This window comes from Muscardinus avellanarius (assembly GCF_963383645.1).
Source record: "Muscardinus avellanarius genome assembly, chromosome: 16".
Classification (NCBI taxonomy): Eukaryota; Metazoa; Chordata; class Mammalia; order Rodentia; family Gliridae; genus Muscardinus; species Muscardinus avellanarius.
Window position 1 is genome coordinate 2281226 of NC_137802.1, and position 14507 is coordinate 2295732.

Here is a 14507-nt window from a genome sequence, read left to right on the forward strand (position 1 = left end):
TGAATTCAGAGGCATTCTACCTCTGAGCTCCATCCCCAGCTCTTTTTATTATTTGGAAACAAGGTCTCACTAAGTTGCTGACAACCCCACTAAATTTTTTTTTTTTTTTTTTGGGTGGTTCTGGGGTTCCTGGAAGCCCTTCTACCTCTGGGCTACACTCCCAGACCTATTTTATTTTATATTTTTTTTATTTAGTAAAAAGGGTCTCCTAAGCCAGCGCGCGCGGCTGGCTTCGAACCTGCGCGGTCCTCCCGTCTCCGCCTCCCCAGCGTGGGGATGACGAGGGCGCCGCCGCGCCCGGCCTCACCCCACTAAATTCTTGAGGCTGGATTCAAACCCGTGATCCTCCTTTCTCAGCCTCCCAAATACTGGGATTGCGGGTGTGTGCCACAAAGCTCAGCTTAGTTTTATAATTTAAGGGGAAAAAAAGTCGTATTTTGGAATTGCTGCATTTTATTTTACTATTACTATTTTGGTGGTAGGAGTAGAATCCAGACTGAACCCAGGGGTGTCCTTGGAGCTACGTCAGCGCGTTTTCCACGTTTGTTTTGTTTGCAAACAGGGTCTCGCTGGGTTGCTGACCGTCTCGCTGGGTTGTTAACCCCCCCCCCCCATCCTCCTGTCTCAGCCTCCCAAGTCCTGGGATTACAGGCGTGCGTGGCCCTGCCCGGCTTTGGGATAATTTCAGATTTATGGAAGTTGTGGCTCAGGACAGAGAGCCCCACCTGCCTTCCCTGAACACAGGAGCTGCTCGCTCTAAACCACCATTGTTTGACTCACTCAGTCTCAGAATTGACACAGTTACACATCTGCCTTTCGACTTCTCCTGAGCATCTGGGTGACTGTGGAAATTGGGTTTAAACAACACCGTGACAATTATGGTTTTTTCTCAAAATGTTCCCCTTGCTGCTTCATGTGGATTTCACTCGTCTTTTTTTCGTGTTTTCTTTCTTTTTATTCTAGAACCACGTTCGTTTGAAGTAGGAATGCTCGTCTGGCTGAAATACCAAAAATACCCCTTCTGGCCAGCAGTGGTAAGCCGGACCTCCTGTACCCGCCCGCAGGCCCCTCAGCTCCTGACCCGTTGACCCGGACAGGACAGACTTTGTCCTGATCTTGGGTTCTGAGAAAGATGACTTGCAGATATATTTGCCTAATAAGGGGGGACTGGTCATTGTGGCACAATTTAGCGGGAGGTTCGCAGGTCAAATTTAGTGGGAGGCGGCGCATGCTCGTCTTCCCCGCGCTGGGGAGGCGGAGACGGGAGGATGGCGCGGGTTCCAAGCCAGCCGCGCTGGCCTAGGACACCCTGTTTCCAAATAAAAATATAAAATAGGTCTGGGAGCATAGCCCGGAGGTAGAAGGGCTTCCAGGAACCCCAGTACCACCAAAATAAAAGAAAAAAGAAAAACCTGCTTGCAAAAGTGTTAGAAAATTTCTCATGTTGTGTTTTGTGCAGTCCAAGCTTTTTTCTCCATTACAGTGTAGAATTTATGGAGGGAGGAGTCGGGTGTGTGCACGAAAGGATGTATTTGCAATTGTGTTGAGATTCCTTGGTGCCGTTGATAGGTTTAGATTAGGCCAAAAAAAAAAATTTTTTTTTTTTTGGTACTTTGGATAGAACCCAGGGGCATTCTACCTCCAAGCTACACCCCGGCCCTGTTTTTATTATTTTTATTTTATTTTTATTTTTATTTTTATTTTTATTTTTTTATTTTCATTTTTATTTTTTTTGCGGGTCTGGGGATGGAACCCAGGGGCATTTGACCTCCGAGCTACACCCCCTGCCCTATTTTTTATCCTTATTTTGAAACCGGGTCTCACTGAGTTGCAGAGGGCCTCACTAAGTAGCTGAGGCTGTCCGCGAACCGCGATCCTCCGGTCTCAGCCTCCCGAATGCTGAAATTACAAGCGTGCGCCACCACGCCCGGCTTGTTTTTATTATTTTTAATTTTAAGTATTTTGTGGTACTGGGGATAGAACCCAGGGGCATTCTACCTCCAAGCTACACCCCGGCCCTGTTTTTATTATTTTTAATTTTAAGTATTTTGTGGTACTGGGGATAGAACCCAGGGGCATTCTACCTCCAAGCTACACCCCCGGCCCTGTTTTTATTATTTTTAATTTTAAGTATTTTGCGGTACTGGGGATAGAACCCAGGGGCATTCTACCTCTGAGCTCTACTCCAAGCCCACCTTTTTTGGGGGGATTACTAGGGGTTAAACCCAGGGCATTCTACCTCCGAGCTACACCCCAGCCCTATTATTTTTTTATTCTTTATTTGGAAACAGGGTTTCACTGACTTGCAAAGGGCCTCACTAAGTAGCTGAGGCTGTCCTCAAATGGCGATTCTCCGGTCTCAGCCTCCCGAATGTGGGATTATTAGCGTGCCCATCACGCCCGGCTCTAACTATGGTTATTTATTTTAAAATTTTTTTATGTGGAGCTGGGGATGGAATATTGGAATATGGCCTTGCCCAAATGAGGCGTCAGGTGCTAACTCCTAAACCACCTTAGTCTTCTCTCTTTTTTTTGTGTGTGGGTCTAGGGATGGCACTCAGGGACATTCTACCTCTTAGCTCCACCCCGAGCCCTATTTTTTTATTCTTTATTTTGAAAGAGGGTCTTACTGAGTTGCAAAGGGCCTCACTAAGCAGTAGCAGATGCTGGCTGTGAACCATGACCCTCCTGTCTCAGCCTCCCAAGTACTGGGATTCCAAGCGTGCACCACTATACCCGGCTTTTTTTTTTTTTTTTTAATTCTCTCTCTGCAACCACCAAGCTCCCTATATGTCTGCTCTTTTAATGGCTCTGACCTCAATTCTGCCTCCATGAACCCCCCGCATGTGACTGAATGTGGTCCTGGACACAACGGAATTGAAGTCACAGCGGTGCTGTGGGCAGAAGCCGTCCACGCAAATGTGCAGATAGCGAGTGTGGGAGGCGCAGCGGGGCCGGGCTGCTCCTGTCCACCCCGTGCGTGCGAGCAAGGAGAGAACCCTACAGCTGAGAAACCAACACATGCCAAATGTGGTGGTGCATACCTTTCCCGTTCCCGGGAAGCCCGCACAGGAAGGTTGCAGGCTCGGGGCCAGCCTCGGTAACCTAGTGAGACCCTCGGCAACTTAGTGAGACCCTATCTCAAAATCAAATAGGGACCCGGGCGTGGTGGCGCATGCTTGTCATCCCAGTACCTGGGAGGCTGAGAAAGGAGGATCCCAGTTTCGCAGCCAGCCTCCCCTACTTAGTGAGGCCATTTCAAAATAAAGAATAAAAAACAGGACTAGGGGTATAGCTCGAGGTAGAATGTCCCTGGGTTCCATCCCCAGTACCGCAAAAATAAATTAAAAAAAATCAAACAGCTGGACATTGTGGCACACGCCTATAATCCCAGCATTCGGGAGGCTGAGACTGGAGGATCGCGGTTCACAGACAGCCTCAGCTACTTAGGCCCTCTGCAACCTAGTGAGACTTGGTTTCAAAATAAAGAATAAAAAATAGGTCTGAGGTGTCCCTCAGAGGTAGAATGCCCCTGGGTTCCATCCCTAGTACCGGGGTAGAAGAAGAAAAAGTCAAATAGGGTGGGTGATTTATTTGGGAGGTAGACGGCCCTTAAATTCAAGCCACTGTACCAAAAAAAAAAATAAAAAAAGACGACGACGACAACAACGACAAAACCAGGGAACCGCCCTGTCCGCTCTGCCTTGAGCGGGGACAGCGGCGACGGGGCAGGTGGCGCTCTTGGCCTGCTGTGCCGAGGCCTCTGCCCGGGCCACCGTGCACGGTAGCCTCGCTGGCCGCTCCCCCGACCCCGAGGGGCGCTGCGCGTGCTCGACGGTGTCTCCGGGTTTCTCCGGCAGGTCAAGAGCATTCGGCGGCGCGATAAGAAAGCGAGCGTGCTGTTCATCGAAGGGGACATGGATCCCAAAGGACGGGGGTGAGGCGCCTGCTCTCGGCTCTGCCAGCGGTCGGCTGGTGCCCGGGTGGCTGCAGAAGGATGTGGGGTGCCGGGCGGGGTGGGAGGAATGAGGGGCTCGCCGGAGCACAAGCCCAGAGTCCAGCAGGGCCTGGGAGGGCCGAGGCTGCCCCCTCCCCGGGAAGAGGCTGTTGTCGGCCCCGTGGGGCCCGCTAGTTATCAGAACTTAGTCATGGCACCCCGTCTCCCTGACACCACAACCAGCCGTGCTATGTGAGGGGAGGCGGCACCCGCTTCACCCCAGCCGCATCGCGCATCTGGCTACTTGGCCGCGCCGTGTGCTCGGCACTCAAGGCCCTGTCCCTGTTTGCGGGTCGAAAACAGGTGATGAGCCGGGCACAAGGCCGCACGCCTGTAATCCCAGTACATGAGAGGCTGAGACTGGAGGGTCGCGGGTAGGAGACCAGCTTAGGCAACTCATCTCGAGATAAAAAGAATAGCCGGGCGTGGGGGCGCAGGCTTGTCACCCCAGCATTTGGGAGACTGAGACAGGAGGATCGCGGTTCACGGACAGCCTCAGCTACTTACTGAGGCCCTGTGCAACTCAGTGAGGCCCTGTTTCCAAATAAAGAAGAAAAAGTAGGGCTGAGTGCGTAGCTCAGAGGAAGAATGCCCGAGGGCTCCATCCCCAGTACTGCAATAAAGAAAAAAGAAAAAGGGGTTGGGGTATTTAGCTCAGAGGGAGGATGGCCCTGGGTCCGTCCCCAGTGCCAAAACGGAAACGAGCCCCAGGTGCCGTGTGAACCTGCTCCGGGTGGCTTTCCAGAGTCGGCGCGGACCCTTCGGGGCTCGCCCGGCTCCTGTCACCCGGCCCTCTGCTGCTCCTTCTTTTTTCTTTTTTCTAGTACTGGGGATGGAGCCCACGGGCATTCTACCTCCAAGCTATACCTCCAGCCCTATTTCTTATTCTTTTTTGCTTTTTGTTTTGGTGGTACTGGGGATGGAACCCAGGGGCCTTCTACCTCCAGGCTACACTCCCAGACCTATTTTGTATTTTATTTGGAAACAGGGTCTCGAACCTGCGAGAATCTCCTGTCTCCGCCTCTCGAGCGGGGATTACAACCGTGCGCCACCACGCCCGGCTTACTCTTTATTTTAAAACAGGGCCTCACTGAATTGCAGAGGGCCTCACTAAGTAGCTGAGGCTGTCTAGGAACTGCGATCCTCCTGTCTCAGCCTCCCGAATGCTGGGATTCCAAGCGTGCGCCCCCACGCCCGGCTCCTCTGGTTCTGGGTCCCCGCTCGGCCTGTCCTGGCGGCCCTGCCACGACCCTCCTCAAGGCCCCCTGGGGGGCAGGCCCAAGTTGCTGGCCACCACCCGCACCCCGCGTCAGTGCGCCATCGCTCCCCAGGCCCCAGGGCAGCGGGCAGTTCGCCGTTAGCTCCGGAGGTTCGCGCGTGTTAATCTCTTCCTCTCTCTTCCTCCCCAAGCATCACCGTGTCTTTCAAAAGACTGAAGCACTTTGATTGTAAAGAGAAACAGACGCTTCTGGTAGGTGCAGCATCGTCTGCCTGCTGCCCTGCGTTTATCATCATTAGAGTGTGTGTGTCTGCGTCTCTGTCTGTACGGGGGATTGAGCCCAAGGGCGTTCTGCCTCTGAGCTATACCCTATCCCGATTTTATTTATTTACTTATTTATTTTTGTGGTACTGGAGATGGAATCCCGAGGATTCTATCTTACTGTTTAAGCCCCAGCCTGAATTTTTGTTGTTGTTAATATATTTGATCTTTACTTGCTTATTATACCTTTTTATATTTTATAAATATAGGTTTAATTTCACAGTGGGTAGCACTCTATACAAAGAGCCTTCTATTTGTATTTTATTTTATTTTTTTGGTGGTACTGGGGTTCCTGGAAGCCCTTCTACCTCCGGGCTACACTCCCAGACCTATTTTTACATTTTTATTTGGAAACAGGGTCTCCTAAGCCAGCGCGCGCGGCTGGCTTCGAACCTGCGCGATCCTCCTGTCTCCGCCTCCCAAGCGCGGGGATGACAAGCGTGCGCCACCATGCCCGGCCGAGCCTTCTATTTTTCTATTTCTTATAATATTTCTTAATTTCTTTTTGTGGATCTGGAACCCAGGGGCATTGGACCTCCGAGCTACACCCCCAGCCCTATTTTTTATTCTTTATTTTTGAAACAGGGTCTCACTGAGTTGCAGAGGGCCTAAGTAGCTGAGGCTGGCCGCGAACCGCGATCCTCCGGTCTCAGCCTCCCGAGTGCTGGATGACGAGCGTGCGCCACCACGTGCCTGGCTTTTGGCTAATATATTTGATCTTTAAGCGCTTATTATACCTTTTACGATTTATAAAGATAGGTTTAATTTCACAGTGGTTTGTACTCTAGATAAAGAGCCTTCATTTCTTAGAACATTTTCTTAATTTTTAATAAAATCAGAAATGTTAGGGGTAATATTCTCCGGTAAGCGTAAAAAGTTGATAACTTTTGCTGTTTTTAAGGTTTTTATTGGTGCATTGTAGCCAGACATCTTAATGGAGTACCAGATGGTAGAGGATACATCACCCCCTAGGCCGATTTTATTTATTTGGAAACAAGGTCTCACTCGGTTGGTGAGAGTTGCGCTACGTGCTGAGGCTGGCCTCAAACCTGCAATCCTTCTGTCTCAGCCTCCCAAGCACTGGGATGACAGGCGTGTGCCACCACGCCCAGCCCTTTTCTACATTTCCTAGATAACAAAACAGGCTGGGGAGATCCCGGCACAGGCCGGCTCCTCCTCGGCCGATGTTCTGAGGCTGCTCTGGGGGTGGAGGACCTGGGCCACAAGCCCTGGGAGTCCGGGATCTCCTGCCTGGCCCAGCGGACCTGAGTTCTGGGAGCAGTGCCAGACATACACAAATAGCAGGTGACAGGTAGCTCTCGTGTGTGTGTGTGTGTGTGTGTGTGTGTGTGTGTGTGTGTGTTACTTGGGATAGAACACAGGGACTTCTATATTCGGGCTGCAACCCCAAACCCAACCCTATTTATATTTTATTTGGAAAAAGGGTCTCACTGAGTGGCCGAGAGCCTCACTGGGTTGCTGAGGCTGGCTTCGAGCCCGCGCGATCCTCCTGTCTCCGCCTCCCCGGTGTTGGGGTTCCAGCCGTGCACCACCACGCCCGGCTGACAGGTAGCTCCTCCGGAAGCCACTGCTGCCACCCCCATAACTTTGCTTGGTTTCTCACTGTACACTGTTGAATTTGTCCATTTCCAAAAATCTCTCTTCTTCCAGACAAGAATATGAAGAAGGAGGGAAACAGTGTGTAGAAAGGAAATGCCCTTGAAGAGTATTCGATCCGCTACGTTCCTGTGTTTCATAGCTTTAGTACACTCAGGAAAGAATGATCATCTTTTGTAGAATGTTTATACATTTTTGCATATTTCGATTTCCACTTAGATTTTTCAAGGCCTTAATTGGCTCTATGAATTAAAATGAGTTTGTGCTTTCCTTGAAATGCACTTATTCTTATTACAAGCATTTTATAATTTTGTATAAATGTCTATTTTCTCTAAATATTTTGCTTTCAGTAAAAATGCTTTCAAACTGTTTAGTATATTACTTACCAATGAATGAAAGAATTGCTTTTTATTGACTAGTAAAAGTTGCTGCCTATCCTTCTTACCTTAGGTTTACAAAATTAAAGATTACTAGCCATTCCAGAAATTTTTGGACTGTTGTTTGTTAAACACTAAAGTGTGTTATTATTATCAATCACTGATTATGTCATTATTTTGAATGAAATTACTCATCAACAGTATCCACATCCCCATTGTCAGTAATATTAAAAAATGTTTTCTGAATTCCAAAAAAAAAAAAAAAAAAAAATCTCTCTTCTTGAGCCGAATGTGGTGGCGCACGCTGGTCATCCCAGCATTCGGGAGGCTAAGACAGGAAGATCACGGTTCACAGACAGCTTCAGCTACTTAGTGAGGCCCTCTGCAACTCAGTGAGACCCTGTTTCAAAATAAAAAATAAAAAATAGAGGAGGGGGTGTAGCTCGAAGGTCGAATGCCCCTGGGTTTTCTCAGATCCGCAAAAAAAAAAAAAAAAAAAAACGTCTTTTCCAAAGCCTGACGTTGTGACATAAGCTTGTAATCCCAGTACTTGGGAGGCCGAGACAGGAGGATCACGAATATGAGGACGGCCTCAGCAAATAGTGAGGCACTTCGCAATTTAGACCCTATTTCGAAATAAAGAAAAAAAATAGGACTGGGGGTGTAGCTCTGAGACAGAATGTTCCTTGGTTCAGTCCCTAGTAACACACACACACACACACACACACACACACACACACACACGTGTGTCTTTTTTACCCGGGCATGGTGGCGCACGCTTGTAATCCCAGCATTTGGGAGGCTGAGACAGGAGGATGGGGTTTGCAGACAGCCTCAGCTACTTAGTGAGGCCCTTTGCAACTCAGTGAGACCCTGTTTTAAAATAAAGAATAAAAAATAGAGCTGGGAGTATAGTTCAGATGTAGAACTCCCCCGGGTTCCATCCCCAGTACCACACACACGCACAAAAAAAATGTCCTTTCTGGCTGGGCACGGTGGTACATGCCTATAATCCCAGTACTTGAGAGGTTGAGACAGGAGAATTGCAGATTTGAGGCCAGCCTCAGCAACTTGGTGAGGCCCTCCACAACTTTGTGAAACCCTGTTTCAAAATAAAAACAAAATAGGCCCGGGGGCTGTGGCTCTGAGGTAGAGTGCCCCGGTTCAGTCTCCAGCAACACACACACACACACACACACACACACACACACACACACACACCCATCTCTGACTGATGACAGCGTTGACTGTACTGCAGGTGTTTGCCCGTCATCCACTCCTGGAGCCTGTGGGGCCCTCCCCTGGCACCTCAGTAACTATGGAGACACATAGTGGGAGATTCGAGGCTTGCCCCGGGCAGCCCCGCAGGTCCAGGGCTCCGGGCGCAGCCTCTGGGCCTGGGAGTGTGAGGGAGCCCCCGTCCCCACTAATGATCTGACCTCCGCTGCTCCCTCCCAGGACAAGGCCAAAGAGGACTTCGACCGGGCCATAGACTCCTGCGTCTCCCTCATCACTGACTACCGGGTGCGGCTAGGTAGGTGGAGGCTGCGCCCTGGAGGGCAGGGGGTGCAGGGCTCCCGAGGACTGGCGAGGCAGACGTGATCCCCAGCCCCGAGCCCCTCCGAGGGTCTGCCCAGGCCCGTCACGATCCGCTCCCAAGCAAAGGGTGAGCGGGACCAAGTCATGGGACAGAGCAAAGCGACCCTCCAGCAGCAGGGCCGGTGGGAATCTGAGCAGGCGGCCGCCCACACCACACAGGCTCCCTTCTGGGGTGGCGGGAGCAGCCACCTGCTACCGCAGCACGCTTTTCATGGAAGGGGTCTGGGGCCAGTGTACCGACTCGAGGGTTCTGATCCGGTGAAGCTGAAAACTCCGGGTGTGTGAGCATGGCTGTCTCTCTCCCCTGCAGGCTGCGGCTCCTTCGCCGGCTCCTTCCTGGAATATTTCGCTGCTGACATAAGTAAGTCTGCGAGCGTGTTTGGGGTGTGAGGTCTCCTCTTTAACCCTCGAGGAGGGTCCTCTCGTCTCGGGGTGTGGGGGGGACACCGTGGTGAGGCGCAGCCCGCCTCCCGGGAGCACAGCCGTGACCCCACACGTGCTTTCAGTCAGACCCCGCAGCTCCCCGAGATGCAGCGGGGCGCCCCTGCCCCCCCCGTGGGACCTTCCAGCCCCCAGTCTGCCTTTGTGCGCCCCTCGCCCTGCGAGCCGCGTCCACGCTGTCCCTCTCATGGCCGGCGGCCGTACGCGGCAGATATTTTGGGAATGTTGTCTGACTCCCAGAATGTAAAAAAAATTTTTTTTTCCAAAAATAAGAAAATAGGGTTGGAGATCCGGTTTGGAGGTGGAATGCCCCTGAGTTTGACCGTCAGTACCAAAAATAAAACAAAAAAGAAATAGAAAAATTCTTTTCTAGCAGACCTATGGGGGCAGCGGGGGCTCCTGTCTGCTTAGAGAAAGCGCGGCCGAAGGGCTCAGGAGTGTGGAATCAGGTAGCCTATCAAAGTGTAAGGATATTTTTTGTGTCTGTGTAGTACTGGGGATCGAATCTGGGGGCATACTACCTCTGAGTTAAACCCCCAGCCCGATTTTTTTTTTGAAACGGTCTCACTAAGTTGCGGAGGGCCTCGCTAAGTAGCTGAGGCTGACTGTGTACCTGTGATCTCCCTGTCTCAGCCTCCTAAGTAACGCGATCGCAGGTGTGGGCCTCCGTGCTGGCTGTCGTGAAGACCTTTAGAAACTTGCAAACCCCCCGCCAGCCGCTTTCGGGGGACCCGAGGCCCCTGGGTCTGCCCCATCGGGTCCTGCTCCGTGCGGTCAGCACTAGACAGCCTTCTCACCGGGAGTGGAATCCACGTTTGACCAAATGAAGAGGCCAGAGACGAGCCCACGTGGCGCGCGCGATGCCAGTACTTAGGAGGCTGAGGCAGAAGGATCACAGGTTCGCGGCCAGCCTTAGCAACTTGTGAGGCCCTCCGCAACTGACAGAGACCCTGTTTCCAAATAAAGAATAAAAAACTGGGCTGGGGGTGTGTAACTGGGAGGTAGAATGACCCCGGATTTCATCGCCAGTTCCAAGAAAAAAAAGCGGGGGGCAGAGACACCATCCAGCACCCGCGGGGTCCCCATGACATGCACCTCCGCCGCAGGTTATCCCGTCCGCAAATCCATCCGGCAGGACACGCTGGGAGCCCGGTTTCCCCAGCTGAGCAAGGGGGACCCCGAGGAGCCTGAGGAGGGCAGCTCCCTGGAGCGGAGGCAGCCCTGCAAGAAGGTGCTGCCCGACCGCTCTCGGGCTGCCCGCGACCGGGCCAACCAGAAGCTGGTGGAATACATCGTGAAGACCAAGGGTGCCGACAGCCACCTGCGGGCCGTCCTGCTCAACAGGAAGCCGTCGCGGTGGCTGAAGACCTTCCTGAGCTCCAGCCAGTACGTGACGTGCGTGGAGACCTACCTGGAGGACGAGGAGCAGCTGGACCTGGTGGTGAAGTACCTTCAGCGCGTCCACCAGGAGCTGGGCGGCGAGGTGCTGCGGCCGGCCGGCGGCGACAGCATCAGGCTCGTCTTGGAAGTGCTGCTGCCAGAGGTGAACGGCCCGCCGGCCTCCTCCAGGGCGCCCTGGCCGCGCTGTGGGGTCCCAGGCTCACCCACCACGCCCGGTGCCGTGACAGTGGTGGCTGTTTAGAGGTCAGCAGAGAGGAGTTCACGCCGCCCGGTCACGCAGCTTGGCCGCGAACGTGGGCTGGGAGCTGGCTCTGGAGGAGCAGACACTGCCCTTGAGGCCTGCGGCCATAAATCCAGAGGCGCCTGCTGGGCGTGCACGGCGGGAAACGTCCCGGAACCGGGACTATTTGACCTGACGGTTGTGGATTTTTTTTTGGTGCTGGGGAGTTATACCCCAGCCCATTTATTTATATATATATATATTTATTTATTTATTTATTTATTTATTGGTTATGGGGGTGGAACCCAGAGACATTTGACCTCTAGCTACACCTCCTGCCCTGTTTTTTTTTTTTGAAACAGGGTCTCACTAAATTGCGGATGGCCTCAATAAGTAGCTGAGGCTGTGTGTGTATGTGTGTGTGTGTGTGCGTGTGTTACTGGGGATGGAAGCCAGGGGCATTCTACCTCTGAGCTATACCCCAGCCCTATTTTTTATTTATTTATTTTTGTGGTACTGGGGGTGGAACCCAGAGGCTTTCTACCTCCGGGCTATACTCCCAGACCTATTTTATACTTTATTTGTAAACAGGGTCTCACTAAGTTGCTGAGAGCCTCCCTAAGTAGCTGAGGCTGGCTTCGAACCTGCGCCATCCTCCTGTCTCGGCCTCCCAAGCGCGGGGATTACAGGTGTGCGCCACCACGCCCGGCACACCCAGCCCTATTTTTTTTATTCGTTATTTTGAAGCAGGGTCTCACTGAGTTGCAAAGGGTCTCCTTAAGTAGCTGAGGCTGGCCGCGAACCGAGATCCTCCCGTCTCAGCCTCTCAAATGCTGGGATCACAGGTGTGTGCCGCGGCGCCCGGCTCTGATGTTGGTCGCTCTTGGCGGTCCCTAGCCCGGGTCTGGCGCTGGCGTGCAGGCCCCGGGAGCTCTCCGCGGGTTTCTGGGCGCGGCGTGTTAGCTCTGGGGCCGCCCCGTCCCAGCTTGCTGTGTGTTCTTGCAGGCCATCATCTGCGCGATCTCGGCGGTGGATGATGTTGATTATAAAACGGCAGAGGAGAAGTACATCAAGGGACCGTCCCCCGGCTACAGGTAGGCTGCTCATGGTGCTCCCGGCCTTCTGTCACCACTTCCCTTTCCCCGCGCCTTGGAGGCTTCCGCTCAAGGCCACGCAGGTGTCTGAGCGTCCAGCCCGTCACCTAGACGCAGAAACACACGTTAGAGCCAGGCGTTGCGCACGCTTGTAATCCCAGTACTTGAGAGGCTGAGACGGGAGAATTGGGAGTTTGCAGCCAGCCTCAGCTACTTAGTGAGGCCCTCTGCAACTTCGGGAGACCCTGTGTCAAAATAAAGAATAAAAAAATAGGGGGCGTGGTGGTGCACACTTGTCATCCCAGCGTTCTGGAGGCGGAGACAGGAGGATCCAGGTTCACAGCCAGCCTCAGCTACTTAGTGAGGCCCTCGGCAACTCAGTGAGACCCTGTTTCAGAATAAAGAATAAAAAAGCCTGGCGTGGTGGAACACGGCTTGTAATCCCCGCGCTTGGGAGGCGGAGACAGGAGGATCGCACAGGTTCGAAGCCACCTGCGCTGGCTTAAGAGATCCTGTTTCCAAATAAAAATATTAAATAGGTCTGGGAGTGTAGCCTGGAGGTAGAAGGGCTTCCAGGAACCCCAGTACCACCAAAAAAGAAAAGAAAAGAAAAAAGAATAAAAAATAGGAGCCAGGCATGGTGTTGCACGGTTGTAATCCCCGTGCTTAGGAGGCTGAGACAGGAAGATCACACAGGTTCAAAGCCAGCCTCAGCTTCTTAGGCTCTCAGCAACTTAGTGAGACCCTGTTTCCAAATAAAATATAAAATAGGTCTGGGAGAATAGCCCGGAGGAAGAAAGCCCCTGGTTTCCACCCCCAGTACCACCCAAAAAAAAAAAAAAAAAATAGGGCTAGAAGTGTAGCTCAGAGGTAGAATGCTGCTGGGTTCCATCTTCAATACTGGAAAAAAAAAAAAAAAAAGATTATTGTAAGTTTACAGCCATCCTTGCCAATTAAGCCAGGCCCTCTGCAAATTAGTGAGACTGGGTTGAAAATAAAAAATAAAATAGATCTAAGTGTGTAGCTCAGAGTTAGAATGCGGCGGGGTTTAATCACCAGCACCATCAAAAAATTTTTTTTAAAGTTTTGGGGGGGGACTGAAAGTGTCGCTCCGAGGTAGAATGCCCCAGGATTTAATCCTCAGAAGCAAACCAAAACAGAAGCGCAGCCTGGCCGCCGTGGAATCGGCGCTGGCCATTTCTTGGCCCAAGGTGGGGAGTGCTGGGCGAGGTTGTAGGCTTATCGGCTGCCGTGGGGACTTCCGGGCGGCCACACTCCACGTCCCTGCCCTGGGGACCTGCGTCTGGCAGGAGGCGCGTGCCACCGGGCCTGGAGCTCGCCAGGCCCACTCTAATCTCCTTTGAGGGTGGCGGGCGTTCTGTGTGTTTTGACCCCTCTTCCTGGCCCGCTCCGGCCCCACAGCTGTTTGAGAAGGACACGGAGATTAAGCAGTGAACATCTGATCAAGATGTTTCCTCGCGCAGGGCGTCTGGCCGCCCTGGGCTTTTGGCCCCTGGTGCCCCTAATCCGTCTCTGGGCGCGCTGCCAGGCCTTTGGGAATGAGGCGGCCCACAGGGCAGCGGCAGCCGCAGACACGGGCTCTGCCCCGGGCTGGCAGGTCGGCGGCCACACACGTACCTGGATGCTGTGTGCGGCCATGCGGAGGGCGTCCTCCCTGGGCTGAGGACGAGAAGCTGGGGAGGAGGCCTGGCCTTGGGGTTCAGGAATCCCAGCCTCCTAAGGAGACATTCAAAGCAGGTTAAAGGTGGCTTCCTTTGCGAGAGAGTTGTGTTTTTTTAATTTAGCACTGGGGATTAAACCCAGGGGTATTCTACTGTTCTACCTCTGAGCTATACACCCCTAGCTCTGTTTTAATTTTTTTTAATGTGTGTGGTACTGAAGATGGAATCCTAGGGTGTTCTGCCTCTGAGCTATACCCCCAGACTTTTTTTTTTTTTTTTTTTTTTTTTTTTGCGCTGTCCCTAGGGGTGGGACCCAGGGACATTCTACCTCCTAGTGACATCCCCCAGACCTATTTTTGTGTGTGTGTGGGTCTGGGGATGGAACCCATAGGCATTTGACCTCTGAGCTACACCCCTGCCCTAATTTTTATTTTTTATTTTGAAACCGGGTCTCACTGAGTTACAGAGACCCTCACTAAGTAGCCGAGGCTGTCCGCGAACCGCGATCCTTCGGTCTCAGCCTCCCGAGTGCTGGGATG

General features: G+C 52.4%; 1 protein-coding gene across 1 annotated transcript in view; it reads left to right on the top strand.

The window, feature by feature from the left end:
• Positions 1-14507, top strand: part of PWWP3A (PWWP domain containing 3A, DNA repair factor) — a gene marked incomplete at both ends in the record, with an annotated part of 29489 nt that overhangs the window by 13067 nt on the left and 1915 nt on the right. Inside the window, 7 exons of the mRNA XM_080713890.1 lie at positions 964-1034; positions 3861-3937; positions 5408-5468; positions 8990-9065; positions 9441-9491; positions 10678-11114; positions 12198-12286. Of these exons, the coding sequence (XP_080570016.1) occupies positions 964-1034; positions 3861-3937; positions 5408-5468; positions 8990-9065; positions 9441-9491; positions 10678-11114; positions 12198-12286 (862 nt within the window). The remainder of the gene's footprint in view (positions 1-963; positions 1035-3860; positions 3938-5407; positions 5469-8989; positions 9066-9440; positions 9492-10677; positions 11115-12197; positions 12287-14507) is intronic.